The 26,934-nt window shown below is 47.7% G+C and overlaps 1 protein-coding gene across 22 annotated transcripts in view; it reads left to right on the top strand.

The window, feature by feature from the left end:
• Positions 1–26,934, top strand: part of MYO18A (myosin XVIIIA) — a 778,205-nt gene that overhangs the window by 300,594 nt on the left and 450,677 nt on the right. For 10 of the 22 annotated variants that reach the window (XM_086955115.1, XM_086955114.1, XM_086955128.1 and 7 more), the window contains 5 exons: positions 9,526–9,657; positions 13,902–13,958; positions 15,982–16,069; positions 23,598–23,695; positions 24,900–25,076. In XM_086955115.1, the coding sequence (XP_086811241.1) occupies positions 9,526–9,657; positions 13,902–13,958; positions 15,982–16,069; positions 23,598–23,695; positions 24,900–25,076 (552 nt within the window). The remainder of the gene's footprint in view (positions 1–9,525; positions 9,658–13,901; positions 13,959–15,981; positions 16,070–23,597; positions 23,696–24,899; positions 25,077–26,934) is intronic. The other 12 variants (XM_086955121.1, XM_086955130.1, XM_086955113.1 and 9 more) reach the window with 3 other exon arrangements.

A 26,934-nucleotide genomic window follows, 5' to 3' on the forward strand; every position in this document is an offset into this window, starting at 1 on the left:
AGTTATGGACCAGGCTCCTGACATATGAGGGGCTAGCGGAGTCAGTCAGTGTATTGAAAATCAAAGTACACTGCTCACATCTGGTTCTACCCTAGGTACAGTCCTATGTGGGAGAGATGGGTTGAGGTGCATGAGTTTCGAAATCATGCTCCAAATAGGGTTCGGCTTATCTCATGGCGCATACATGTGGAAGGTTGCGGTGTGTGTGAGAGGAGATGCAGCCATGCATTTACGCTTGCCGTTTGTTTGAGTATCGGGTCAGTAGCTTGTGTTATCAGAGGTGGGGAGAAGCAAGTCCGAAGTGCTTTTCGGAATTGGGGGTGATTGTCAATCTTCTTATTCGAGCAGTGAATTGAATTCCACACTTTAGCTTCTTAGACAGAAAGGAGTTCCCCCGAGTTGGAGCCTTACTGAGTGGAGGTACCATCAATAATGGGTTAAGCATGGAGTGCAGGGATCTTGTTAAGCAATATGTGTGGAGTTTTTAGGTCTCGGCTAGATGCAGAGTAGTGAGTGCAGAGTAGTGAGTGCAGAGTAGTGAGTGCAGAGTAGTGAGTGCAGAGTAGTGAGTGCAGAGTAGTGAGTGCAGAGTAGTGAGTAGTGAGTGCAGAGTAGTGAGTGCAGAGTAGTGAGTAGTGAGTGCAGAGTAGTGAGTAGTGAGTGCAGAGTAGTGAGTGCAGATTAGTGAGTGCAGATTAGTGAGTGCAGAGTAGTGCGTGCAGAGTAGTGCGTGCAGAGTAGTGCGTGCAGAGTAGTGCGTGCAGAGTAGTGCGTGCAGGGTAGTGCGTGCAGGGTAGTGCGTGCAGAGTAGTGCGTGCAGAGTGAGTGTGCAGAATGCAGAGTAGTGAGTGCAGAGTGCAGAGTAGTGAGTGCAGAGTGCAGAGTAGTGAGTGCAGAGTAGTGAGTGCAGAGTAGTGAGTGCAGAGTAGTGAGTGCAGAGTAGTGAGTAGTGAGTAGTGAGTAGTGAGTAGTGAGTGCAGAGTAGTGAGTGCAGAGTAGTGAGTGCAGAGTAGTGAGTGCAGAGTAGTGCGTGCAGAGTAGTGCGTGCAGAGTAGTGCGTGCAGAGTAGTGCGTGCAGAGTAGTGCGTGCAGAGTAGTGAGTGCAGAGTAGTGAGTGCAGAGTAGTGAGTAGTGAGTGCAGAGTAGTGAGTAGTGAGTGCAGAGTAGTGAGTAGTGAGTGCAGAGTAGTGAGTAGTGCGTGCAGAGTAGTGCGTGCAGAGTAGTGCGTGCAGAGTGAGTGTGCTGAGTGCAGAGTAGTGAGTGCAGAGTAGTGAGTGCAGAGTAGTGAGTGCAGAGTAGTGAGTGCAGAGTGAGTGTGCAGAGCAGTGAGTGCAGGTGCAGAGTGGTGTGTGCTGTTGAGTGCAGAGTGCTGTGTATTGGCAATGTAAATGACAATGCCATTTATTTATGATTTAAAGAAAAAAAAAGAAATGTCATGAGCAATGCCAATAGCTCTACCTTTAATGATGCCGAGACCATTGCATTGTAAATGCTTGTTTATAGCTCTTTGGCCACGCCTGGCCAGAGAGTGATACATTGTGCAGGGCATTTCCGGTGGGTTGCCTTGTGAGGCCAAACACTAGAACGCAACATCCCTTATCAGGTTGGATTTTGAAACAAAAATAAAGTCACTGTATACCAGCACATAAAGTCCGCTAGCCTTTGGCTAGGCCTTGGATTAGGCCGGAGGCCATACTTGTGTCCATGCGTCTCGCGTGAACCTTGTGGACTTGGGTGCATCCGGCTCGCAGGTTGGTGATCTGGATTGCTGGCTCCGAGCACCAGTGACTCTCCGGCGGCACAGGGTGCATCATTTTCTGCCATGTGGTCAATGTCATTCAGTGGCGTCTCCGATGTTTCTGTTTGCGTGGGGGGGAGTTGGCTACCGGTCACGTCCGGGACTTGTTTGAACCACAAAATGTTTCTCGTCACCGTCTCACCGTTCCTTTCTGCCGTGACAGCCGTTCCACTGGTGGACTTTACCATCCATATTCCTGGTTCAGAGTGTGTTCTAAACTTTCCGGTGTTCCAGCGATTCTTGATCAGTACTGAGCATCCAGGGTGCAGCACACTGGCTTGCGCCTTTCGCTTCCTACTTGCTTTATCGTTTGTGTTGTCTCCTCACTTGAGTCTTATTGGGATCGTATGGCTGGTGATTCCCGTTGTCAACTCTTGGAAGCATGTCTCTACGTGGCCCTGCCAGCATGAGCGACCATGGAGACACCTGTGTTGTGCAGTCGGGTGTGCTACGATAGGCTCTTAGGAGCCGCTGCAATGCGATTTCAGGATCTGTGCCTTCGGCTGTTACAATTCTCAATACTTTATTAATAGTTCGCATTGAATCACTCTACTTCGCCTGCGGCCACTGAGGCATTATGCGGTGATGTTTAATCCCCAGATGTGTCAGAAACTCTCGAAACTCGTTGTCCTGGAAAGGGGGCCCATTATTAGTTTTGATGATGCAGGGAATCCCAAATAGAGCAAACACCTTTTCCAGTACTGGCTGGAGGTTGTTAAACGATATGGACGGGAGTACTTTCACTATAGGATATTTGGTGTATCTGTCTACTATGACTGCAGGGATTCTCCCATCTGGGAAGCTTCCAAAGTCGAGATTTAGCCATGCCCACAGTGATGGCGCTGGGTGCTCAGTTATGACAGGTGCTGGGGCTTCGGAGCTCCCGGTGAGTTGACACCCTCGGCAGTTGCGTACTACAGCTTTGACCTGGTCCTCAAGGTCTGGGAACCATACCTTCTCTCTCATTCGCGACTTCATTCGTCCCACACCTTGGTGTCCTTCATGTGCTAGGGTCGTCGCTCGTTCTTGCAAACTGATCGACATCACGATGCGCGATCCACTTAGGATGATTCCGTCTGCTGTCGAGCTGAGCTCATTCCTCACCGTCCACAATTTTCCCAGGCAACTGCGGTCAACTTCGCTCCAGCCTTGTAGGTCCCTGAGGAAGTGGTCCCACGATCCACTGTTCAGTGCGCTGGATACACGTAGAAGGCATGCGTCTTTTCTGAGGTGTTCCTTCACTTCGTCTAGGGACAATGCATGAGGGTAGGACCACTGTGACACCATGTTGATGAAGTCTTCCGTGCGTCCTTCCGGGTCTTCACCAGACGTTGACTCTGACGCTGGATGGCGGGATAGGAAGTCTGCCGGGTTTTTAGCACCGGGTCGGTACACCAACTCCATCTGATACTGTTGCGGCTGGATGGCCCATCTTTCAATTTGAGGAGGAGGGTGAGGCGCGGTTCCTTTAAAAAGTGGTAGGAGTGGTTGGTGATCTGTGACCATTCGAGATGGGTTTCCGCTTACATAGAGATGGAAATGATTGCATGCCCATTTGATTGCGAGTGCCTCTCGCTCGATCTGGGAGTAGCGGGTTTCAGTTGCAGTGAGGGATTTGCTCGCGAATGCGAGAGGGACCCACATTCCGTGCTCGGTCTCCTGGGTTAACAGTGCCCCTAGACCCACCGGGCTGGCATCCACAATCAGTTCTGTCGGACAGGCTGTATCGAAATAGGCCGTTGTTGTGCTGTCCAGTAGGGCTGTCTTGATTTGGTTAAACGCATTCTCTTCAGCTGCAGCCCACTTCCATGGATTCTCTTTCTTGGTTAAATTGCGCAGTGGTTCCGCTATGGTCGCTAAGTTAGGAATGAAACGACCGCAATAAGTCCCCATCCCCCAAAAACTCCTCACCTCCGACACAGTCTTTGGTGCTGGGGCAAGGTGTATTGCTTGAGACTTCCAGGGTGTCTACTTGCACTCCATCTGCACTGAATACGTATCCAAAGAAGTCAATAGATTTTTTGAAAAACTAACACTTGTCCTTGTGGAGCGTCACCCCGTGCTCTGCCAGTCGCTGCAGCATGGCTCTCAACCGTCTATGGTGTTCCTCATGGGTTTTGGAATGTATAAGAATGTCGTCACTGACATTAAGGACTCCACCTAGCCTGATAGTATGTCTTGCACTGTGTTTTGAAAAATATCTGCTGCAGACGATATTCCGAAATTGAGTCTTTTATATATCGCCTGAGTCCTAGGTGCGTTGAGAAAGTAGTTATATATCTGCTTTCTTCCGCCAGAGTGAGCTGGTGGTATCCAGCATTGAGATCCAGTTTCGAGAACCACTGGGCTCCATTCAGGTCGGCTAGGATATCATCCACCGTTGGGGTCAGATATCTCTCCCTCCTGGTCGCTAGGTTGGGCCTCCTCATGTCGATGCATAGCCTAATTTTGCCTGGCTGCTTCGGTTTTTCTGCGATCACCATGGGTGACACCCAGGGGGTCGGGCCTGTTACCTTCTCGATGACCCCTTGCTTTTCTAATTCTTGAAGTTCTTGCTCAACCAGCGGCCGCAGATGGAACGGAATCCTCCTATGCCTTAGTGCCACTGGTTGGATGGCTTTGTCTATGTGTAGCTTCACGGGTGGTCGACGTATTTTTCCTAGCCCTTTGAACAGTTGAGGAAACATGTCCAGGATGTCGTCTACTTGTAGTAGTTTGACTGCATTGGCGAATTAGGCTCAGGTCTTCTGCAGTGTAGCTTCCTACAAGTATGTCCGCCTCCCGATCTATGAAGTGGAACACTGTCGTCACTTCATGATCTTCAGTCCTTACTTGTACTGTCATCTTCCCTTTGAGAGGGAGTGGGGTCTTACTGCCATACCTGAAGATATTGATTTTCGACGGCATAAGTGTCGGTCTTGGGTTTAACTTCTTGATTGCATTGGTTGCCTCCACTGATTACTTGCCTCGGCTTGGGCTTGTTTGTGTATTCTGGGCCTCTTGAGGTATGTCTCGGCTGTCTTCATTAACTATTTGCCTTAGCTAGTGCTTGTTTGCATTCTTTGGGGCCTCTGTATCTCTTCACCTGGGGCTGTTTACATGCTGCCCGGTAGCTCCTTCACGCGGGCTCTTTGTTTTGAAGACTGAGGCCGTCTGTGAGGCCTTCGTCGCTCCTTGCGCTGGATTTTCTTGAGCGCTTCGCTTGGGGCGTGATCGAGGCTTTATTGCGCATGCGCCAACCGGAGGATCAAAGCGTGGGTTTGCTCAGCTGGATAAAAACGCGGGTTTGCTCAGCCGATTCTGGGCGCATTGGGGAGATACGAGTGCCGTCCTTTGGCTTACCGGCACGCTCGCGCTGGACTCGTGGAGCCGTCTCTTCAGGCACGTGTTGCCTCGCTGCTCTTCTTTCGCCGCCCGGCGCTGTTGCTGTGGGTAGGTGATACCGGCTTCTTTTTCAGGATCGTTTGCCTGATCCCACCCTCGTCGCCAGTGTCGGGCCCTGGGAGCGTGACGGGGGAAGATACCTTTTGGGCCTATGACAACATGCAGCATATTAAAGGACACACGCACACTGGTTGCCAGTTGGGATCGGAAGTCACGAGCGACCCCGGCCCATTTATTTATAGCTCTCTGGCCACGCCTGGCCAGAGAGTGATACATTGTGCAGGGCATTTCCGGTGGGTTGCCTTGTGAGGTCAAATACTAGAACGCTACAGTGGGGTACCGCGGTGCCCTCATACTTCCGGCTGGTGAGTAGTAGCAGCACGGGGTCTCCTGCGCCTTTTATGCACTGTTACGTTCTCCACTTAAAGTTTTGAGCGCAGGCATCAAAACCAGCTTAATGTGACTGTTCTGAATTAAGGGCAGTGAAGCGTCTCGCAAAAGTCCAGTTTATATCTAGATGTGGCCTTGGCGGGATTTCGGAATAGGGAACCAGGTTCGAATCCCTAGCTCGGCCCACCATCCTGTGATTCTGGGCAAATCACTCAATATCCAGAGCCCACAAATGTGCAAAGTATGGCGCTCATATAAAGCGCTCTAATATCCGCAGGCCAGGTTCACGTTGCATAAAACCGCAACAAACAAACATAAAACACTTGAGCACAGACGATGCCAATGTATATTACCAGGATTCGTTCCCTTCAGTGTCGGCTACAATGCCAGTTGAAGACTCGCCAAGTGTGTACATTCATAAGTGGAGCTGTGACTATTCTGCCCTTCTGAAGTGTGCGTTCAGTGCCTCGGCGAAAGGAGCTCGAAAAACACTCACACTAAGAACGAGAGAGCAGGACACTCTTTCGAATGACATCTACGGCCCGAGATCTCAAAGCAGCGACCCCTACTGGAAGCAGTGGGCGCAGAGGGCGGCCGGGCTGACAGAAGGAGGGGCCACAGCCTGGATCTGCTGGCATTACGCTTATACCCGCCTCAGTTGGTGCTTCTTAGGAGGGGAGCACCCTCCTGGCACCTCCAGGAAGCTGCCGCTGTCAGTAGTTTCTAGAAGCAACGATCTGCACGATCAGGTTTTAGCTTCTGGTTGCTCTCCAGCCGCAGCCACGCGCCTCGGCTCGGTTGGCAGGGTGTTCTGGCGCCCTGTTTGTCTCCGTGCTGTTTTTATGCACATTTTGTTCGCGGATGAGCACTGCCACGCCAGCTCGCGCCGGGCCCCTGTCTTTAAACCGCGGTGGCCTGGGGTATATGGATCAGACCCGCAGAGCGCCGCGAGGCCTTCAGATCAGAGTTATGCGCTGTTACACCTACTGTAGCATGTACGCGAGGCTCGCTTTCACTGACTCGCCGCTTCTCCAGGCTGTAAATACACTGCAATCGAAGTCACTCCTGCCTACTGTGACGCTAGACATTCTCGCGCACCTCGCACATGCTTTAACGACATTTATCATTTTCTCAAGATAATTTGATATATTTTGAAAGAATTAATAACTTCGCTCATATGAAGTCAGGCAATACTCCACGTATGTTTTGATCCTGTGTTTGACAATTTATAGTTCTACTTCAAGAGCGGCTGTGTCTGACGTGGACACCATGAAGATTTCTGAAGGAGGATAAAAAAAAACTTCCTGTTTTATGTGGGAAATTACTTGGTTTTCCCCACAATAAAGCAGGTGCACATATTGAACTTTGTGTATGTCTAAAATGTATAAGCTTAAATTTCCCATTACTACAGTTGCTGTAAGTAACCGGTTATTGGCCCACAATTATTTTCACTGCCGTAGCATAAAAATGAACCGCGTATTGATACAATGGAAGGGGGTGCAAAGTGATGTCAAGTGAGGCATTGCTTACAGATGACACATCTGTATGTTGGTGTCCTTGTCGTGTAGGCAGTCAAAGTGTTAACTTGTGTTTGAGATGTTGCGTGCCAAGGAACCTCTGTAGGTGTTTCCTACAGTGGAGAAGGCGTGGTATTCATAGCTTGTTTGGCATGGAGTTCCAGATTCTTGGTGCATAGCAAGAGACTGCAGTCGTTTGGTCTTTTCTTGAATTTGCAGGTTTCCAACCTGACAATGTCGTGGCTGCCTGTACTGAGTTTACGCTCAAGACCTTTATCTGGTCTGCTTGGTGTGGGTTGGTGCTAGACGTCCTACGATGCAGCAGATCTTGAAGTTGATTCGGGTTTTGCAGGGTAGCCTGGCATTTGGAGTAGTCTCTTCAGAACTTTCTCTGCCCTTTGGTGAGTCTTTGATGGGCACTGGCACGTATGCGGGGAAAGATGGCATCTGTCAGAGTTTTGTAATGCCGTCAGGGAACTAGAACGCCTGTTTATCGGTAGTCGGTATAAAAACAGGCGGCCTGTTGCTGCTGAGATTCAGGGGCTGAAGACCTCCAGATCAAATGTGGTGGGAGAGGGTGTACAGCGGGGTCCATACGGCACAGTGAGCCTTTTATAAGCACTCACACCGACCGAATGAATGAATTAATGGATTATAAGATGCAGCATTACACACAATGGCATTTTTAGATTAGTAACTGAGGCAGAGAGGAATTAAGGACCAGTGCCTGAAGCCCAAGATACTTTTGATGTGGTTATCCTCAGTAGAGATTAATCCTGTGTGGCTACCCACAGTGTTTCATTATCCCAAAGCGACAGTCATATGAATGTATATCTATTTAGCTTTTTGTTCTTATGCCAAAAATACAGCACATCATCTCAGTTAACGACTAATAGTCAATTCAAAATCATTTTTTACTAACCGAAATGAAGCATTAACCCATCAGTTCTAATAGTTAGAAAGTGTCATACAGTTGTTAATCTAAATCTTGCTCATATTAGCTATTGTATTCCCTTTTCTCTTTCATTTGCTCCTTCTTGCTAGTTCTTCTTTTTTGTGCTTTTCACAATAGTTTCTCTTTTTACTGCACCTCACCCTCTCCTTCGTACAACTGTTAGTCCTTTACTGTTTTTGTGCTCGCCTTCCTGTTTTTTGGTAGGTGCCCACTCTAGACCAAAATGCCACTTTGGATGAAGTATATTTACATTATAGGTGTACCATACCCTACTACAAGTCAAGTACCTTTACCCTTAGCTATGCATAGGTTATGGTGGTAAAGCCGGTCTGCTTCCGCTCCTCTGTGGTAAGAGTGCACATGCCTTACTAACACCTGTGTGGAACTCTAATGCGTGTCACGCGGAGGTTGCATCAGCGTCGCAATAAGTGATTTTAAAGTAAGTAAACTAACGTAACATAACATGCCAGTGAGGTGAGTGTTGGGGCCGGAACCCTGTCCTTCGGGTGGGACACACTCTGAATTGGGTGTCGATGAAACAGAGTTCTGTTGGAAACTCGATCTCATCCCTCAGAGTCTCTCTCAGGACCTGAACGAAACTGACCTATAAAGGCCACCGCAGCAGGGTATTGGAGGCTGCTGAGTGCTGTCCCGTACTAAACCTGGATGTGACGCAGAGCTGCGGCAGACCCTATATAAAGGCAGCCTATGGCATTCTCCAGAGCCCCACCCTAGCGGCGGGCAGGCTCTGCAGCGCGCCTGGGCATCCCTGGAGGCTGCACCGGCCTCACTCTGGGATCTTGGGAAGTGCTATTTGGGGTGGCCGGGGTTACACCAAGACGTCGGGGATCTTCAGAGAGAGTCTTGGACTAGGTTCATGCATCGTCCCGAGGGTCTTGGGAAATCGTCAGCAGGCCAAACGGCAACACGGTCGGATCTGATATTTTGGGAATTGTTTCCACTGATTTCCCAGACTCCTGTGTGCCACAGCCGTCTGCAGTCACTTACATTGACAAACTTATGCCAGCGCTCCTTTTTCTGCCTCCTTCTGGGCTGCTTTCCTCCATACTTGCCTTGTATGTTGTATTGTAGCGCGAACCAAGCCAGAAAGGCGCTGCCTTCTTTTACAGCGGATATCCTGTATCCTTGACTACGGGCAGTCGCTGCTCCAGCACTGAGACCATAGTCCTCCTCTCAGTCAAGGCGTGTCCCATTCTTGCTTTGGCAAGACTTAGGATAGAACTATGTCTCCATGCTCGCAAGCGACCGCTGCGCCTGTGCTTTGGTAGACTTCCTGTCTGTCGCTCAGGAAGTACTGCTCTATATCTGCTCAAGGAGTACTCTTTGTGCCTGTCATTGCTTTGTCCTGTGGCCCATCTGCAGGTCTGCTGCTTGTCTTTCTCTGGTTGAAGTGTTTCCTTTCTGTTCTCTGCCTGCCTGACTTGCTTTTCTCTTTCTCTCTCGTTGTATCGCTGCCATAGCTGGAACCAGTGGCCTCAACTTCCTCCCCGGCCCGGAGTCAGGTACTGTACCCCTGCTCGCCAGCATCCTCGGGAGACCCGCTACCACCTTCTGTTTGGGCTGATGTGTGTGCGCGCGTGTCGTGCTGGAGTGTAAGGCTCTCTTCACCTCTCTCCCCCTCTGTATAATACCACCCTACCTCAATCCCCTCACCCCCTTTTTACGTTTTCCGCAAATTTCCCATTTCCACCAGTTTTTTTTATTATTTCTACAGAACAGAGATTTAAGTTCAGGCATAGATGTTACAAAAATGCAATGTAGATCACTGTGTTCGCAGATCTGCAAGAAGAGAGCGGGAGTGCGGCATGTCCCACCCGGTTAGCTGATGCACGGACACACTGATTTTAAATGTTAAACTTCTAGACCAAGAACTACTTCCTGCTTGAAGTAACGTATTTTTGGTTTGGTGGCAAAAATTAGTAACGGTTTCCATTATTTTCACAGCAAATTATAGTTTCCGTGCTTTTCTACGAAAAAGCTATTTTCCTTACCATTTCAACTTTGTTTTTCATGCAGTAGATCGTAGAGTGGCCCTTGTGAATTGCTTTGAGTCAGTAGTGAGTCCAGATGTATTGTCCGGGCTGTTTCCCATGCTACCTACCACCTCAGATGAAGAGTAAGAGCCCAGACTGTTGACCCTCTTTACTGAACTGGTGATGTTTCCAACAGAGATGAGGGATGACTCCCCAAGGCAAAGAAACATCTTCCTGGAACATTTCCTCATCAAATAGTTCTAGATTTAAGTGTTTTAAACAGCGCTGGTGTCAGCACTCACTTTAAAGAACAAACCAAAGTCCCCATTTGGGTTGCCATTACCGTTGATGGGGATAAAACAAAATGGAGGCTTCGATTTGTGAATAGAAGCTTTACTTGACATCAGCATGATGATTGGCTGCATGTACACACACAGGAGATTACAGCAAATGGGACCTGCCCTCTGCATCCCAGTCTTGAGTACATTAACATTGGCCTCACGGTACCAGTTCATATTCTAGCAAAGAACATGTAAGCCCAAAAGTGGGCGGTGCGAATACGCCTTCATGTACGCTTGTTTCTGAAGTGTCTGGCAATCCTGACACCAAAAATACTGCACTCTGTGCTGTCATTGTTTCCATTAGCACCTGTCCTATTTATTACTAGAGTTTTAAATGTGTTAATCTCTTAAACGCAGAGACTAATGCATTTTACAAATGGAAATAAAGCAACATTGAAAGCAAGACATGAATAAAACGTTTGCCGATATTTCACCATATCTGAACCACACGAGGTTATATTTAAGAGAGTTGGCATATTAGCTGGGCATCACTTTTGAGAAATCTTGTGGTACAAGGCATAACTTAGTATTACTTGCTCTATAAAAATAGTGGACTATTACATTTCCATCTGTAATTGACATTCTGCCACAGGGATCAGTGATGAGCAAAGTAAGCAGAGATCCCATAGGTGCGTGTGGGTTGTTCACAGTTGGTCTGTTTCATTGAGACAGTGTACAATTCCAAACCCTGTGTATGTGGGTCTGTTGTGAAGTTAGTGGATCTTTTAAAAGTCTCCACTTGCCTCCACTGCCTTCTAGATAGATCCTCTGCAGAAACACAGAAAGCCGAACAAGGTTTCATACAAGTAGAACCTCTGAACAGGATCAGGCCGCAGGTCTCCTGTGTTGGCCCTGGTCTCAGGTGTGGACATCAGAGATATATTTTGCATGCATGACACTACGATATAAAGAGGAAACAGGGTACCAGACAGGAATTCAGAAGAGAACTAGGTAGTTATCTATAGAGGGAAATGAGAAGGTGGAAAAAGAAAGAAGTGGAAAGAGAGGTGTAAACTGTGGGAAATAGCTAAATGAAAAAAACAGCCAGCTTCTTCCAACTCTAGATCTACATATCTACCAGCCCACTGGGTAAAGTGGCTGCAGGCATTGCATCTTTGTGCTGTTTGCTGCATTTTATATATGTTATTCAGTGTTCTGGATGGGCCAAGAACACCAGCTGGAGATAATGTCCGTTCATACTAGGCAGCAGACCACTATGTTTTCCATGTGCCACCATACATCGCAGGGGCCCTTCTCATGAAGCCGCTATGAGAAATCTCGGAGGTGGTCACTTTGCATGTGAAAGCAATGCTTACGAGCCATTTCCTGGGTGGGAAGATGACAGGGGCATTTCCCACTTACTCTCTCAGATTTCTCTCGCCATCAATTTGTGACTCTCGCCCTGCCCATTCAGGAGTCCCTGTGGTCCCTTATGAGCTGCCTGTGGCCCTTCAAGCCGTCCTGTGCCAACCCATGTCATGTCTGTGGCACCGGGCGATACCAAAGGGGATGATATATGGAGCGTTTGAGTAAATCAAACACTCACCCCCAGTCAACTGATCTGGGTTTAATCCATCACAATTCTTTAGCTCACTCCACCACCCCAGTTTAGAAATGGCCATATGCAATTCAGTCTGACCCTGTGCCTCATGGGAACAGTCCAGCTCGAACTGCCAAGCCATATCTTCACAGGACGGGAAACAAGCATCCTGGGACCGGTTTCGGATTCATAATCCTCATCAGCCAGGCTAGCTTGAATCCAGTGGTAGAGTGATCAAGGGACCCACGTCTGGGCATACCCTGCCAACTTAGGGCGAACAAAGCTATACCAAAGGGGATGATGTCTGTGGCACCGTCATGTCCTGCAACCCCTCACGCTAAAAATGTATTTTGTGCCCCCCCTCGTGAACTACCTTTGGCCCCTAATGTCCTGTTTGTGCCCCGCCCTTTGTAGCCCCTTTTGAGAATCCGTTCTGTGACCCCTTATGTCCAGTCTGTGGCCCTTCCAGTTCCATGTGTGTTTTCCTCGTGTCCTCTCTGTAGCCTCAATAATGACCAATCCCTGGCCTTCTTATGGCCTGTCCAGTACCCTGCGTTACATGCTAGTAACCCCATGTGCAGTCAATTACCACCCGGTCTGTTCTGTTGCCCCACCGGTTTAATATATAGCCCCTCATATCAGGCCTGTAGTCACTGATTTATGATCTCAAGTCCCTTTGGTCTAGTATGTAGCTCCTTCTGTCTGAGCTGCAGCCTCTAGTGTCTATTATTGCAGCTCTTCTCATGTGAGTAGCCTCTTGTGTCTTTATCCCCTTCTGTCTAGTGTGAAGACCTCTCGTGTCTGGTCTGTAGTCCCTTCATTTCTGATCTGTTGCCCTCTCATCGTTGGTCAGTAGTCCCTTCATTCTGATCTGTACCCATCTCGTGTCTGTAGTCCATTTAGTGTGGTCTGTAGCCATCTTGTGTTTGATCTGTGACCTGCAGATGTTCTTTCTTCTGGCTTCTTCTGTCCATCCATGTCATGCCTGTAGCACCTGATATCTTAACTACAGCTATTCGGATCCTACATTTGTCCCTTATGCCCTCTGTTTACCCACGTTGTGTTGTGTTCCTTTAAGGACAATCACCTTCACCTGTTACCCTTCTGGAAACAGCAGCCCCAATGCACACGGGAAGGATAGGCCAGACTGTACCCTTAGCTGCTCAGGGCGACATTACTGCTTGAGGCTGCCCTGGGAGGTGATGCTCACTCCAGCCCTGGCTTCCCTGACACCGTATCCTTCAGGGGAGATGCCTGCTGGAGCCAGAGTTTGTGGCAGGGCGCGGCTCATTTATTGATGTGTTTATGTATAGCATGATCTGTGGCAATTTAAGCATAAGACCCTGGATGGTAGTGTTATTTTAAGCAATGTTTATCAGTGATCCGACATGTGCACACCTCGCAATGTAGAGTTGATTATGTGAGCGTACGTAGTCTGAGATTCCCCCTGACTCCTGACGCAAGATTTCATAGTTGTAAACATAGGATTTGTATTTAGATACAAGTTAGGAGTTCATGAGTAGCACGCCTGACACATATCAAAGTAGCAACCACCACCATGAATACAGATCGAAACATAATTCTAGATTGCACTTCTATAAACCTAGCGTTGCCTGTAACCGTGAGTGAAAATAGCTCCTAGAGCGCTAGCCGCTATGAGGGCAGTATCCTCAACCCTGGCCAGTCAGAGGACCCAGCAGTGTAGGAGACCATGAGGGCTCAAAGGATATAAAAGCCTGGACTCTCTCATATAGTGCATGAGGCAGCCTGTACCTCATGGCTCGGTGCAGTCGGATGAATGGAAGGGGGGTGTAAGCTGTAGAAGCCGTGTACTTAGACTTATTGAAGGTGGGCTTCAGTACCCCACACTGTGGATGAAGTAACTGCTTCCCTCTAATGTGCCTTGTGGACCTACAGTGATGAAACAAGTTGTTTAACCCAAGCTTTGCTTCCATCTCTCCTTCCTCGCTGCCATCGCTCAGGGCCAACTGGAGGACGCTTTGGTCGCCACCGTCGACACCACTCCATCTCCGCCTCAGGTTGGCTGCAGTGGTCCTCAGTGTGTTCATGTGTGGGGTCCCCCTTGGAGGGCCTGGCATGCTGTGCCCCCTTAGCCTGTTGGGGTTTTTTCTGGTGTTGTGCATGACTCCCTCTGTCCTAGTGTGTGATGTGACTTCAATGGTGTGTTGTGTTGTTTGGAGGGCATTGTCTCTAACACCTTTATCAGGGCAGTAGCATGTAAACAGAGTACTCTCTGTCGACTTGTTTGTAATGTCAGACTCCTAAACACTAAAAAACACGATTAACTTGATTTATTCACAATACACGTTATTAATGCGATGACCCTCAAATGGTATGTATACTAGGTATGTTGAAACATTGTAAACGTTTTCATCGTGTTTAAGTTGAATACACGTCATTTGCAGCTCGCTCGGCGCTCAGGGCCTCCTTCACAAGGTGGGATCTAATCCTATGGGCCCGCTGACGCTTCTAGCAAGCGGTCTAGGTCCCAGTGGGCCCCGAAGAGTGGTCGTGTCCTGTTTACCCCCCCTCTCTGAGTCCCCGGGGCGGGAATATCCACAGATCGATTCCTGCGCTGCCGAGGTTCTGTCAGACCGGAATGACTCCTTCACGCTCGCGCTCCTGGCTTCTCTCGCGATAATTGGACCAGAAGGAGCGTTACTTCCTAAGAACCAAAGTCCGAAGCCCGTTAACACTTAGTTATGAAGGATTTATTTCAAAGCGTCACGAAGTAAACCATGTAATTGAAAATCCATACACTGCCCATGTACCTTGCAAAGGGCCATCTGATTCCTTTTAAAGCAGGCGGGACAGGATTGCGTAGGACAGACTGCTCACACCCCCTGGCCTGCTTAGAACTTGGCGCTATAGGCTTCACAGATTTGTCTTTCACAAGCTCCTGCAGTGCAGAGCGCTGCATGTATACATTGAAGGCGCTACAGTTGCTGGGCACCTACAGCGGTTTGGGATGGCTGTGGGCTGGAGAAGGCCTCACAGGGCCACCCCCAGTGGTACCAAGCATGTAGTTGTCCAGTTCTCGCTCCCTACTCACCCTCGGGATGTGCTGCTGGGCTCAGTACAACTATTCAGTGTTGAGTACTTGTGCCGCAGCCCCTGTGGCTCCTTCATCCTACACCGCTAGTCCTGATGAGAGGGCAAAGGGAAAGGCATGCTGTGTGCCAGGGTGCCCAGCAGAAGAGTGGCATGAAGTGGGACTGGAATATGTGGGCTATTGCCATTTCACAATACACCCTGCGGATTGGCCCCCACGAGCACACCTACTGCTCAGATTGAATCCCAGAAAGTGGAAGGTTCAAGAAGGACACATTCACAAGGAAGAGCTGACAAAAGTGATAAATAGCAATGGAAAAAACAGTAAATATGAACACCAATTGACCTATTAACCATAAATAAAAGGAATGTAGAATCTAGTGCTTTTCAGAAAGTTCCTGAAACAGCCTCAGACCCTAGTTGCAATCTGTACTTGTGTATATTCCATTGCCTCCTCACATTGCTAGCACCCTCCATACACTTACCATCCCCTAACCCCCAATATTATTCAAGGTAAGGTGCCCTTGCCTGGCTCTGGCACAGCACGGGGGTGGAAGGGCTCAGCTCAGGCCTACTACAGGTAACATGCTATGTCAGGTGTGTGCTGGGAAGTGAACGCTTCTACGGGTGTAGGGGCCCTTGTCCTAGTAGTGTATCCAATTTTCCTCTTAAAGGGGCCCTGGCACTCGAGATGCCTTGGTTAGTTATGAAGAAAGAACCTAGAAAGCATACTCCATCTCATTGTCATTGCTGTGCCCTAGAACCTGTAGAGAAGCAGTGAATGTACCCAAGTCACAGTTCACCTCAAGATTAAAGTTGATTTTCCTCAGGTCATGCCGTGTGTCGGTAGGTGACATGCACGAGGGCTCACACCATGCTGCATCTGACTCCACTTCAGAGGCTCGTGATGGTGTGCTACTCACTGGCACCTTGTGGCTTCCCCACTCTTACTGCCCCCTTTTAACCATTCCCCTCCTTACTCCCTCGCAGGCCAAGACGGAGGAGCACATCGCGCAGGAGCAGGCCTGGTACGAGACGGAGAAGGTGTGGCTGATTCACAAGGAGGGCTTCTCTCTGGGTAAGCAGTGCCTTTATCTCACCCCTGTCGAAGGTATTTCTGTGTTACTCTTATCCTGTGTCACCTGTTCGTGTAAAGTGCTGAGCATTGGGCTCCTTCCGTGATAGCACTTTCACATTCACAACCACAACTACAGAAAAAGATGTCAGACGCAGCAGTTGTAGGGAGTGACGCTTTGCACTGAGGCATTGCCTCCTCCATGGAATGCCGAGGTCACTTCCGCCAGGCCGGAGGCTTACAATACAGACACCTACTGATGTTTCTTTGATTGTGTTCTAAATTCAGTGGAGTGTGGAGTAGAGGAAGGAAGCAGATATATGTGTACCCGTGAGGGGGTGTCACGTCATAAGATGGGTGCTTATAGACTATACTCCCTCCGTGCCATCCGGTGTTGATGCCTGTTCATTTCCTTTCCCCTCAATATGCTCCTGCGACTCAAGTCCATAAATCCGGGTGGGCAATTAATAATTCTTAAGACCCTCAGTGGAGGACATTAACGTTTATTAATGTTGTGAGTGCAGAACATTGTCACTTTTTGTCGGACAAGGAAATATTATTAATTTCTGTTATGCTTGAAAGAAGCAAGCTATAACAAAGAGAATGGATCTGGCTTTTCTGCAAGTGAAGCATGAATGTCTTTGTTTCATGGATGCATTAATATTATTTCTGGCAGTCAATACAGGGAGAAAGCAATGACATACATTTTAATTATGTTGACATCTGTTTACTTTTGCAACAATGCAGGGAAGCATGTCCGAGGTAATTCGGTCTTCTAATTTAGTATAATGTAAGTTATTCCTGTCGTAGATGTTTGCCTTAAATCCTTTGGGTGCGTTATTTCTTATGGTATCTGGATCCTCTATTAAATGCAGCGCCCCATGAGAAAGAGCTCAAACGAAACGCAGTGGCAGCTGCTCTAATCTGGAAATGGAAGGGCAGCACTAACGGGGGCATGGAGGAAAAAATAAATGACACAACCTACCTTCACCTGCTGTCATCGCCTTGGTGCTCCTCCCCCAACGCTGGAGACGCTGTTCAGGCTCCCAGGGGGCAATCACAACGCTGTCCTCATGCTGGTAATATCTTTACCAGCATGAAAGCAGTGCTGTGATTGGCCTGAGCGGCTGACTTGACGCTCACTCAGGCCCAGGGAGCCTGGGGCTTTTCTCCAGCCCAGCTGGGTTGGAGAAACTAAAGTGCGCATGTCTGTTTGGCAAACTGACATGCACACTTTTAAGTACCCACCACTCCTCCCTACTGTGACGCTCCGTCACAATGGCCCCACCCCTCCCTAATCTCTGCTGGCAATGGTAGGTTTAGGAAAGAAAGATAAAATTATATCAAAATGGTTTTATTGTCATTTTATTTTTCGGTGAGGCGCTGCTCCTCCGCCATAACGGAGTAGCCGCCCCTGCTCAAACGCGTTTGCAGGAAGGAGATATATTAATTCGTTCAAAAACTGTCATGCATCTTTGTAAATATTTAAATGTCAACACAGGAGACATCTTGGAGTAGGTGTGGTGTGGAAAGTTCATCAAACTGGCTGGGACAAAACCTTTTCATTTTTAACCCTTTAATTGCTGCCGTCGGCCAACGGTCGTCACGAGCGCTACCTCCCCAGTGCTGCGCACGACCGTTGTCCGTCCGGTCAGCATTCGTTCTCCGAACGTTCAGCACTGGGCGCTGAACGTTCGACGCTGGGAACGGGTTAATACGGTACCCCATTATGTTGATATTTTCTGAAGGCAAGAGCTTCAGACCCCCTTCACCCCGCCCCTTTCACAGTTTAATTCCATATCCCTAGCTACTGTTCACATACATTGAGATACTGTGGAACAAAAGAGATAAATTACAAAAAAAACACAAAAAAAGTTAGCAAGGCAAAAGCTGTATACCACAGTACCACAGTGCAGAGTCTGTGTGTGATTACACAGGAGCGAGCGGACTGTGTGGTACATGGATTCTTTATCTGCCACCAGATTGTTTTTGTTATCACGGCTGTGGATATAAGAGGCCATCTTTTAAAGATAGTTTATTTTTTTATATTTTAGATGTATTCATTACATTTCGATCATCTGATTTGGGCATGAAAGCCACCGCAGTTGTCCCTGCAATGTATTTCTCTGTGTGCCTTCAATGCAGTTGACTGTGGTTGGCTGGTAGGTTAGTGTCCCTTGGGTACAGTGCAGTAGGATGGATTAATGTCTCTAGGGAGCAGTGCGATGTGCTGCTTTAGTGGCCCTAGGAATCAATGCAACGCACTGAAGGGAAGTGAGAAAATGTCCCTAGGATGCGAAGCTTTCGTATTCCTGAGGCGCTGTGTTGGAGGAGGAGCACTAAAGACGTGTTAGAGTGTAGTGGGTCAGTGTCATTACAGTTCAGTGCAGTGTTGAGTGAGTGTTTGTAGGATGCATTACAATGTGCTGTGTTTGTGTACATATAATGTGGTGGTTACTATCCTTTGGATGCACTGCAATGTGGTGGAATAGTGTTCTCAGGAAGTCGTATACTGTGGTTGGTTGTGTCCCTGGGATACAATGCCCAGTGATGCATTTGTAGCTTTATGATGCTGTGTGTGGGTTTGGTAGTGCGGCTGGGGTGCAGTGCAGAGCAGTAAAGTAGTGCTTCTTTGGTGCGGTGCTTGGAGCTGGGTAATAGTCTCAGATGCAATGCAATTGGTGGGATGGTGTTCCCAAGGTGCAGTGCGCTGGGCTGGTGTGCGTAGAGTGAAGCATGGTGTTGTAACACCCCTGGTAAGCAGTGCTCTGGACTGATCCCCTAGGATACAATACATTGTGGTAGGTAAGTGTCCCAAGAGTGCAATGCAGCGTGGTCAGTTATTGTCCCTAAGACACACTACAGTGGGGCAGTTTAGTGATCTTAGGGTGTATGTGGTTGGCTGGTCCTTACCATGTAGTATACTGCGATGGGTTAGTTTCCATACATGCGGTGCAATCTGGTGAGAAAGTGTCACTCAGATGCAGTATGGTATGGCAGACTAGTGCCCATTAGATGCAGTGCATTATGATGGTTTAGTGCCCGTAGGGTTCAGTGTAGTGGGAATGATTTCCTAGGATACAGTTCATTGGGGCTGGTTAGAAGTGCAACGAGATAGATTAATTTCTGTTGGATATAGAGGTGTCTGGCAAGTTAATGTCCTTAGGGGTTGGTGGTCCAAGGATGCAGTGCAACGTGGCATGACCGCATCTCCGGGGAGCATTGTTGTTGCTATTGTCTACAGGGTGCAGTGAAGTCCAGTACATTTTTATCCTTTGAGTTTGTGTAAGATGCTTCGATGGGTTGGTATAGTTAGAATGCATTGTAGTGAATTGTTACCCCTAGGATCTTGTAGAGTGTGGTGGGATTTTCACTCTTCGTTGAAGCATGGCGAGGTGGTGTCTCTGTGATGCAGTGCATTATGTTGGTTTCGTGTCATTAGAATGCAGTTCGGTATAGTGAATTATTCTCCCCATGATGCAGCGTGCCCCTGAAATGTAGTGTAGTGTGGTAGGCTGGTGTCTCTAGAGGTCAGTCTGCGGTGTTCGGATTAATTAAATATATCCCTCACAGGGCTCAGTATGTTTCTGCCCTTAGTAGGTCCCATATAGGGATCCTGGGGCATTCGTCAGGACCTCAAAGTTAGATACTCATTCTGCAAATAATCGTGTTAGTGAAATGATGAAAATATACTGACCACCGTAGAATCAGAGCGGCCAGGTGACTGACGGCCCGTATTATGCTGTGGGGACCGTCTCTCTAGTATTAGGGTCTATAGTCTGCCCTCCAACCTCTGGGTACTTCTCGTAGTGCCCAGCTCAGTTGTTGGTGTAACCTCTAAACGGACTTCCCGGTGAGAGAGATTAATCCCTAGTCCTCTCTTTTAAACTCTATCCCTGGAGCCACCCAATAAAGTTAAAGTGGATCACTGGAGATAGTCCTTACTCATCACCATGATCTCAATCTCTCTGCACTCTTGTCCCTCATTCACCTCATCTCGCTGCTCATCTTTGAGAAAACCACCTCAGCTGCTCTCCCTTTGGGGCGTTGGAGCCTACACCGTGGCCCTTGAAGTCCAGGTGTGAGGAGGGAACCCGATGATGAAGCATGTCACCATATGGTGCGTGAGGGTTCTCGTCCTGAAAGGATTCCTTCCCTTTCCTTTCTTCCTGTCAGTTTTACTGCTAATAGTAGCTACCATGACCAGTTTGAGCCAAGCTACTCCCAATTTCTATGCAGCTTTGGCCAGGGAAAACTGTTTTAGAGAACCCAGTTGGTAGTCTGCTGTTACCTCGGCACAGTAGTTTACATTTCTGTTCATACATATACTTTTTTATACTGTGCCATGGCCATGAAGGCGTCATGGTACCGGACGCAACCATATTTGTTCTTATGAGCATGCCAGTTATTCTGAGGGTATGTACCAGCAATCCATTTCTAATACTGACACTATGGACTCGATTACGATGGAAGTCCGCCCGACACCGTCGCAGTCTTGGGACCGACCAACCTCTGGTTGGCGGTCCAGACACCGCTATTACGACATGACCGCACATGGCGCAACTGCATTCTCCCATTTCTCTATGGGAGCTTGTCTTATAGGCGTAAACTGGCCGTAACACAAGCTTTGATAGAGAAATGGTAGATTGTGTTAATCCCTTCGCCCAGTGGCAGGCACCCATAAGGAGCCTGCCACGACGTGCAGGGATTAACCGGCCCCCAAACGGAGGCCGTAAGGAGAAGGGTGCCCAGCTAGGGTCCCCCAAACTCACTTTCCGACAAGGTTTCCATGTTAGAAAACCCGGCATGGAAAGCCTGTCGGAAACTGAGCATTGCAATCCCAAAGGCAGAAACACCTTCCTATGGGATTATGGGCTGGTCTGCTACTGGTCGACGGGCTCCTGGAGCCTGTCGGAAGCCAGCCAGAATGACCGGCCGGTTTCAATTCCGACCGGCTGCATTGTAATCAGCCGGTCGGAATTGAAACCAACGATCTTGGTCGGAAAGCCTTCGACTGATATCGTAATAGGCCCCTTTAGGTTATTGAGGACTGGGAACTGCGATTCACCACCCTGAAAAGTAGTCTACCTTGTTAAGTCAGTACATTTCTGGGTGAACTGTAGTGAGTATTTCAATCCTATTCGCTGATAACTTCCTGTGCTAGTAAATTTAAATGGCTGGAGTTTCAGAAATTTTTCAAAACAAGCAACTTTTTTTCTATGTATATATCATTCAAAAGCCCAGCATTATAGGTTGTCGCTGCAGTCAGCAAAACCACAGAAACTGTCTTGTATTTTATCACAGCTCTGAATATGAAACAAATCCAGTGGGCATTAAGTGGAAGAAGCTGAGAGGATGCAGTGTCACACCCCGGAAGGGAAACACGGTGACATCCATCTGCATTTCAGCGAATTCCACAAAAGCTTGGACGTGTACGTCACACCTTGTGACAGCAGATGGGACTAGAGAACCCTGACCTCAGAGGTGGAAAAAAAAATTGGCCCGGAGCATCTATACTTCACTTTAACGATTGCCAGGTTACTGGAGTCAAACACCGGGATGTCCAGAGCAACGTATATGGGAACAGCAGCACTTCTTCCCACTTAAAGCCATGAACCTCTGAAGCCCTGACGCCGGGCCTGGCTCCCTTAGAGACCCAAACTGCACTGAACGCTCCGGGGAAGCAGAGAAACCCTGCTCCCGAGTCTGAACCGATCCTGCCTTCTTTCTGGATTAGTCCTGGTTTTCAAAGTGTAGTGAGGGCAGAGCCCTGCAGACGGTACTGTTTGCCTCGGGTTCCCGCACTCTGGGCTTCTATTGAAACCCCAAACTAAGCTGTTATGCAGCAGAGCTGTAAAACAGCCTTAAGAAATGTAGGAAAGTAGTTCGGTTATCTGTTTGCACTGACACGGTTCTGAAAATACAAATGAAATGCTACCCTCTTTATTATTTGTACAGGTCTGGGCGGATCCGCTCTGCAGAAGGGAGTATCATTTGGGTGATCCAAGAAATCGTAAGCGGACAACACACAAAGACACTCCGTGCTTGTTGGCTCCCTGGAGCGAAAGCACAGGATGGCCAGAAACACGGACAGGGCCTCAGGGCTTCCCAAAGCCATTGGGAGGACGGGGGGGGGGGGGAGCTACTGTGAGAGGGATATCGCCCACATGCACACCCTCTTTTATCAGATCCCAAGGAGTGAGGCTTTTGGCCCTTTATTTAGTTTTAGTTCACAATAAACAGCTTTATTGTTCAGTTTCTTAGTTCAAATCTCAATGACAAAATATATTATTCTATTCTCTAATGGAAATCAAGATATAGTCATTTATCGCATTACATCGTAATGAACACCCTGCTATTATTTTGTAACCAGAGCGGTCGACCTCGAATCTGGGGAACTGGGTTTGAGTCTTGGCAATGACGCTGAACTTCCGGTGATTCTGGTCAAATCACTTAATCTCCTCGTGCCTAGCAAAAATGAATGTGACCTCATGTAATGCAACTGGTGCTATCTAAAGCACTCTGATACCCGATTAGGGTCAAGTTCGCGTATATAAAACTCTGTAAAATAAAAAAAATGCACAGTATCTTTATAATGGACGGTAGGGGTACTTTATTCCATATACTATAAAATCTTCACCAATTGTATTGTCTTGACCTACTGCAAAATCTTCATCAGTGATGCTATTGACTCTTCTTTTACTATAAACTTCACAGCAGTGACTATGTGCTCTTACCTTTTAATACAAACTCTGTCCCCGAAAGGATGTTGTCTTCTTTTATGCTCTACAAAGTTTACCAGTAAGGATAAGGTCTTTTGTGTATTCTAAAAAGGTTCACCAATAAAGGCATAGTCTGCTTTTATTCTACTTAATCTCCATCTGTAGGGATATGTATTCTTCCTTGTTATGAATTCTTCACCAGTGAGGATGTGGTCTTCTCTCATACTTTAAAATCTTTATTCAGGCGAACAGTGTTGTGACTCTTGGCATACAATCATCTCCAATATGAACTGTAGCTCCTCATTTCCTTTATATATTTTTTTCAGTAAGAATATTGTATTTTCTTTTTTGAAATCTTTCCCAATGGGCATGGCACTTCTCTTGCTGTGTATATTTCCAAGGTGAAGGAAGCATCTCTTATTATAACCTCTGCACCAATTATTGTAGTTTGTGTTGTCAATAAAAAAGATAAACAGACTGGTGACTTATTTCCATCTTTCTTTAGTGTGGCCCTCCATGGGCGATGATTTCCTTACCCCTCATTAGTATATAACTTCTATAGTAATGGACATTGTCCTTCTTTAATAAAGCAGAAGAACATTGTAACATTTGTTTTCTTAAAGGAAATTACACAGCCACCACTCCTTTCCCGCAGGTATAGCCAGGGCTGTAATGCCCTTTTCAGTTTACCTTAGAAATTAAGAAATGGTGCTCTAGATGATACGGATTTGATATCAAACATTTTGTACAATTTTCTCATAAAACAAATAATTAAGGAGACTGGGTCTTATTTTCTTTTTACTTTTCAGCAAACCAGCTAAAGGCAGATGTGGGGGAGGGGAAACTCCGTGTGCGACTGGAACAGAATGGGACAATCCTGGATGTGGACGAGGATGACGTGGAGAAGGTTAGCAGTCTTGCTTAGATGCTGCAGATTGACAGTTGGCATCCCCATACCTGGCCTTTTCCAATTGTCACAGGGTACAGTCAGTCCTCAGTGACTGGCGATGCTCTTTTGTGGCATATACCCGCTGGTCTCAATCCCAACTGTAGTGTATGGTAATGATATGCTTCTGCAGTTTTTCCCTATGACCTGAGACCACATACCTAGCACCCTTAAACTCATTGATGTTCTTCTGCAGACCTCACATACTGCTGCTTAAAGCTGACTGGATACTCTTTCTATTTCCTTTGCTCTCCTGCTTGATTTCTAACTCTTCCGTTCTCCCTCTCTGCTTCTCTCTCAACTACTCTTTCATTCTTTTTCCTCTCTTTGCTACTGTATTTCCGACCATTTCTCGTGTCTCTTTTCCACCATTCCAATCATCTCTTCTTTTCCTCGCCCCTTCTTCTCCATCACTCTTCCACATTTACTTCTCTTTACCTTTCACTCTTCTTTTTCTCACGTCACTAGTTCATTTTACCTCCCCTGCTATCCCTTTTCCCCGTTTCTTGTTCCTCTCTTCCACTCACCCTTCTCCCCATTTCTTTTTGGGTGTCTGTTTCTCTCTCTTCTCTATCCCACTTGACGTTCTTCCCCTTTTCTCTCACTTCTCTATTTCCCCTTAACTAATCTGTCTGTTTCTTTCTCTCCCAATCCTTCTCCCCCTTCACTATTTGTCTCTCTACCAGTCACTTCTTTCCCTTCTGTCTCTATGGTAGCTCACCTTTCTTAGTGCACCTAATACTTGGCTACTCCTCTTTCCTTACGTCCTTACTTTGTATTTACTGTATATTCCTAATGTCACCTTTCCCCCATTCCTTTACATTGCCTCGCCTGTTATGACTCTTATCCTCTTTTGTCTTGCTCTCTTGCTTCTCTCTCATTCAGTCTTTCAACGATTTCCACCTGACTTTCTTGTGCTCTCTTTACATGACTAGGGTTTTTTTGGTAACTGTCCCGCCCCTATAAAAATTATTTAATTGTAGTTTGAGATTTTTTTAAGTGTAACTTCTTTAGTCCGTAATTTGGTACCCTGTAGCTCCTCTGTCTTTAAACCTCTGAATTCCCCGGTACCCGAGCTTGTTGCCTGTGCAATGGGCCACCAGCGGAGTCTCTTGGTCCACAGTCATATGTGTAACTATTCCATATTTTTTTCCACTTTCCACAGGCAAATCCACCCCTGTACGACCGGGTGGAAGACCTGGCATCCCTTCTTTACCTCAACGAGGCCAGCGTGCTGCACAGCTTGCGTCAGCGCTATGGCGGGAACCTGATCCACACATACGCAGGGCCCACCATGGTCATCTTGAACCCGCTCAGCTCGCCGTCCATGTACTCCGAGAAGGTGAGTTGGTGGGGTGGACTGGACCACCAGCCGCCCGGCTGTCTGCTCCATGGCTCCCAACTCTGCTGCAGAAAGAGACCAAATTTCAACAATAAGGGTCTTTCCACTTTTCAATGTCTTTCCCTAGCGTTCCTGAGGGCCTAAATGGGTTTTGTTGCATAAGTTCTATTCCTGGATCATATAAGGAAATGAAAAAGTAAATGGGGAAAAAAATCACTCTAAATAAAGTGTAAGAGAAGGGAGACGTCTAAAAAAAATTATGGTATTAGCGCTGTTCCTGGTGAGCCTGGTCTGGAGAGGGCCTTGGGTGCGCAAAGGTGATTGCTGCATTGTAGCATGCTCGGAGGATGTGATGTGGGTAGAGCTCCCCTTTCAAAGGCTGGGGCAGACACTCGTGCCCACTGGTTGTGTTATGATGCATTTGATCCTATTCATTAAGCTGCTGATCTTTCGAATGGATCTGGGGTGTGTGCGCTACTGGATTCAACAGTGGTGCGTGTGAACCTGTGTAAATGCTTAGCCAGATGGGTGAGGTACTGGCATGGACCAGTAAGCACATGAAGCTGGGCTGCTGCAGACCTAAATGAACGTAGGCGGGTGTGTCTGCTGTTTTAAACAATTAGTCATATAAAAGTGTTACTGGCGCTTAAAATGGCCATGTACTTGTCCTCTGGATTTTTAAAACGGGTTTGCTGTTTTCAATTGGCCTAATGTGTATAGAGCTTGGGCAGGGGCATTTGGACTTGGTGTGGAACTGGTTGGGTAGGTGAGTGCGCTGCTCGGTTATAATGTGCTGGGATATGCTGTTGGTATTAAATAGTTAGACAGTTGTGTGCACTTGTGAGCTGTAAAGTTTTTTGGGGCACGGATGTGGGTGCGTTGTTTTCACAGAGGCACGTTTGTTGCTGTCTTTTAACAAGGTTCTCCACGAAGGCGCACATGTAGTTGTAAAAGAGCAGGTGTGTGGCGCTGGTTTATGACGCGACAGGAACTGTACTACTGTTGTTAGCCTAAAACTAACTGAGAAAATCGATGTGTACTTGTGTAAAATCTATCCTCATGAATGTGTGTGGTTTGTTTTGAACAGACTAGTTATGACATGGTTTGCATGTTGTGTGTGCTGCTGTGCGGATAAAAGATGGGGCAGACCTACGATGGAAAGCGCGAGTGCTTCTGGGATGGAAAAGGTTTTGGTAGCCACGTGCACTACTGATTACTTACTCCCCGGAGACGCACGTCCGGTATACAGTCTCACGACTGATGGCCCCTCACTGCGCTTGCACCCGAAGGTGCAGGGCCAGTCAATTAGTTTGTGACCCACGTTCCTCTTTAGCACCCCGAGAGAGGTGCTGGTGATGCGGATGCGTGGGCTGTGGCTGCCATGGGAAGGGTTTTAAAGGCAGTTTACCTGTTTCTCTAACTAGGCGCCTTCTCCCTCCGGCTCCAAGAAGTCTCTCGCCCACAGGCATTTCCACTCAAAAGAAACCCAGGTACATTTCTGCACGCTGGGCACACCCGACTAAGGTGTTCATGGTCACAGATGGGCATCTCGGTGGCACTGTTGGTGAAGGGGCTGTCTTGAATATTGTTAAACATGGGTGGTGGCGTAAATGGTAATCACATGGACACTTGTTCTAACATGTAACCCCGGTTCGGTAATTGGCAAAAACATGTGCTGTGCATTTTGAGAAGAATCTGAGCTTTTAGAAACAGAAATATGAAGTAGCACCAGTGGCGGCTGGCTTGTATGTAGGGCGGTAGGCAGGGGGGGGAATACATTTACTTAGCTTTGCAGCTTGATGTCCTCCTCCCTCAGGTGTCTTCCAGGAAGCTCCGAATGCAGGAAACTGCACTACCC

Source organism: Lissotriton vulgaris, chromosome 2_1 (assembly GCF_964263255.1).
Source record: "Lissotriton vulgaris chromosome 2_1, aLisVul1.2, whole genome shotgun sequence".
Lineage (NCBI taxonomy): Eukaryota > Metazoa > Chordata > Amphibia > Caudata > Salamandridae > Lissotriton > Lissotriton vulgaris.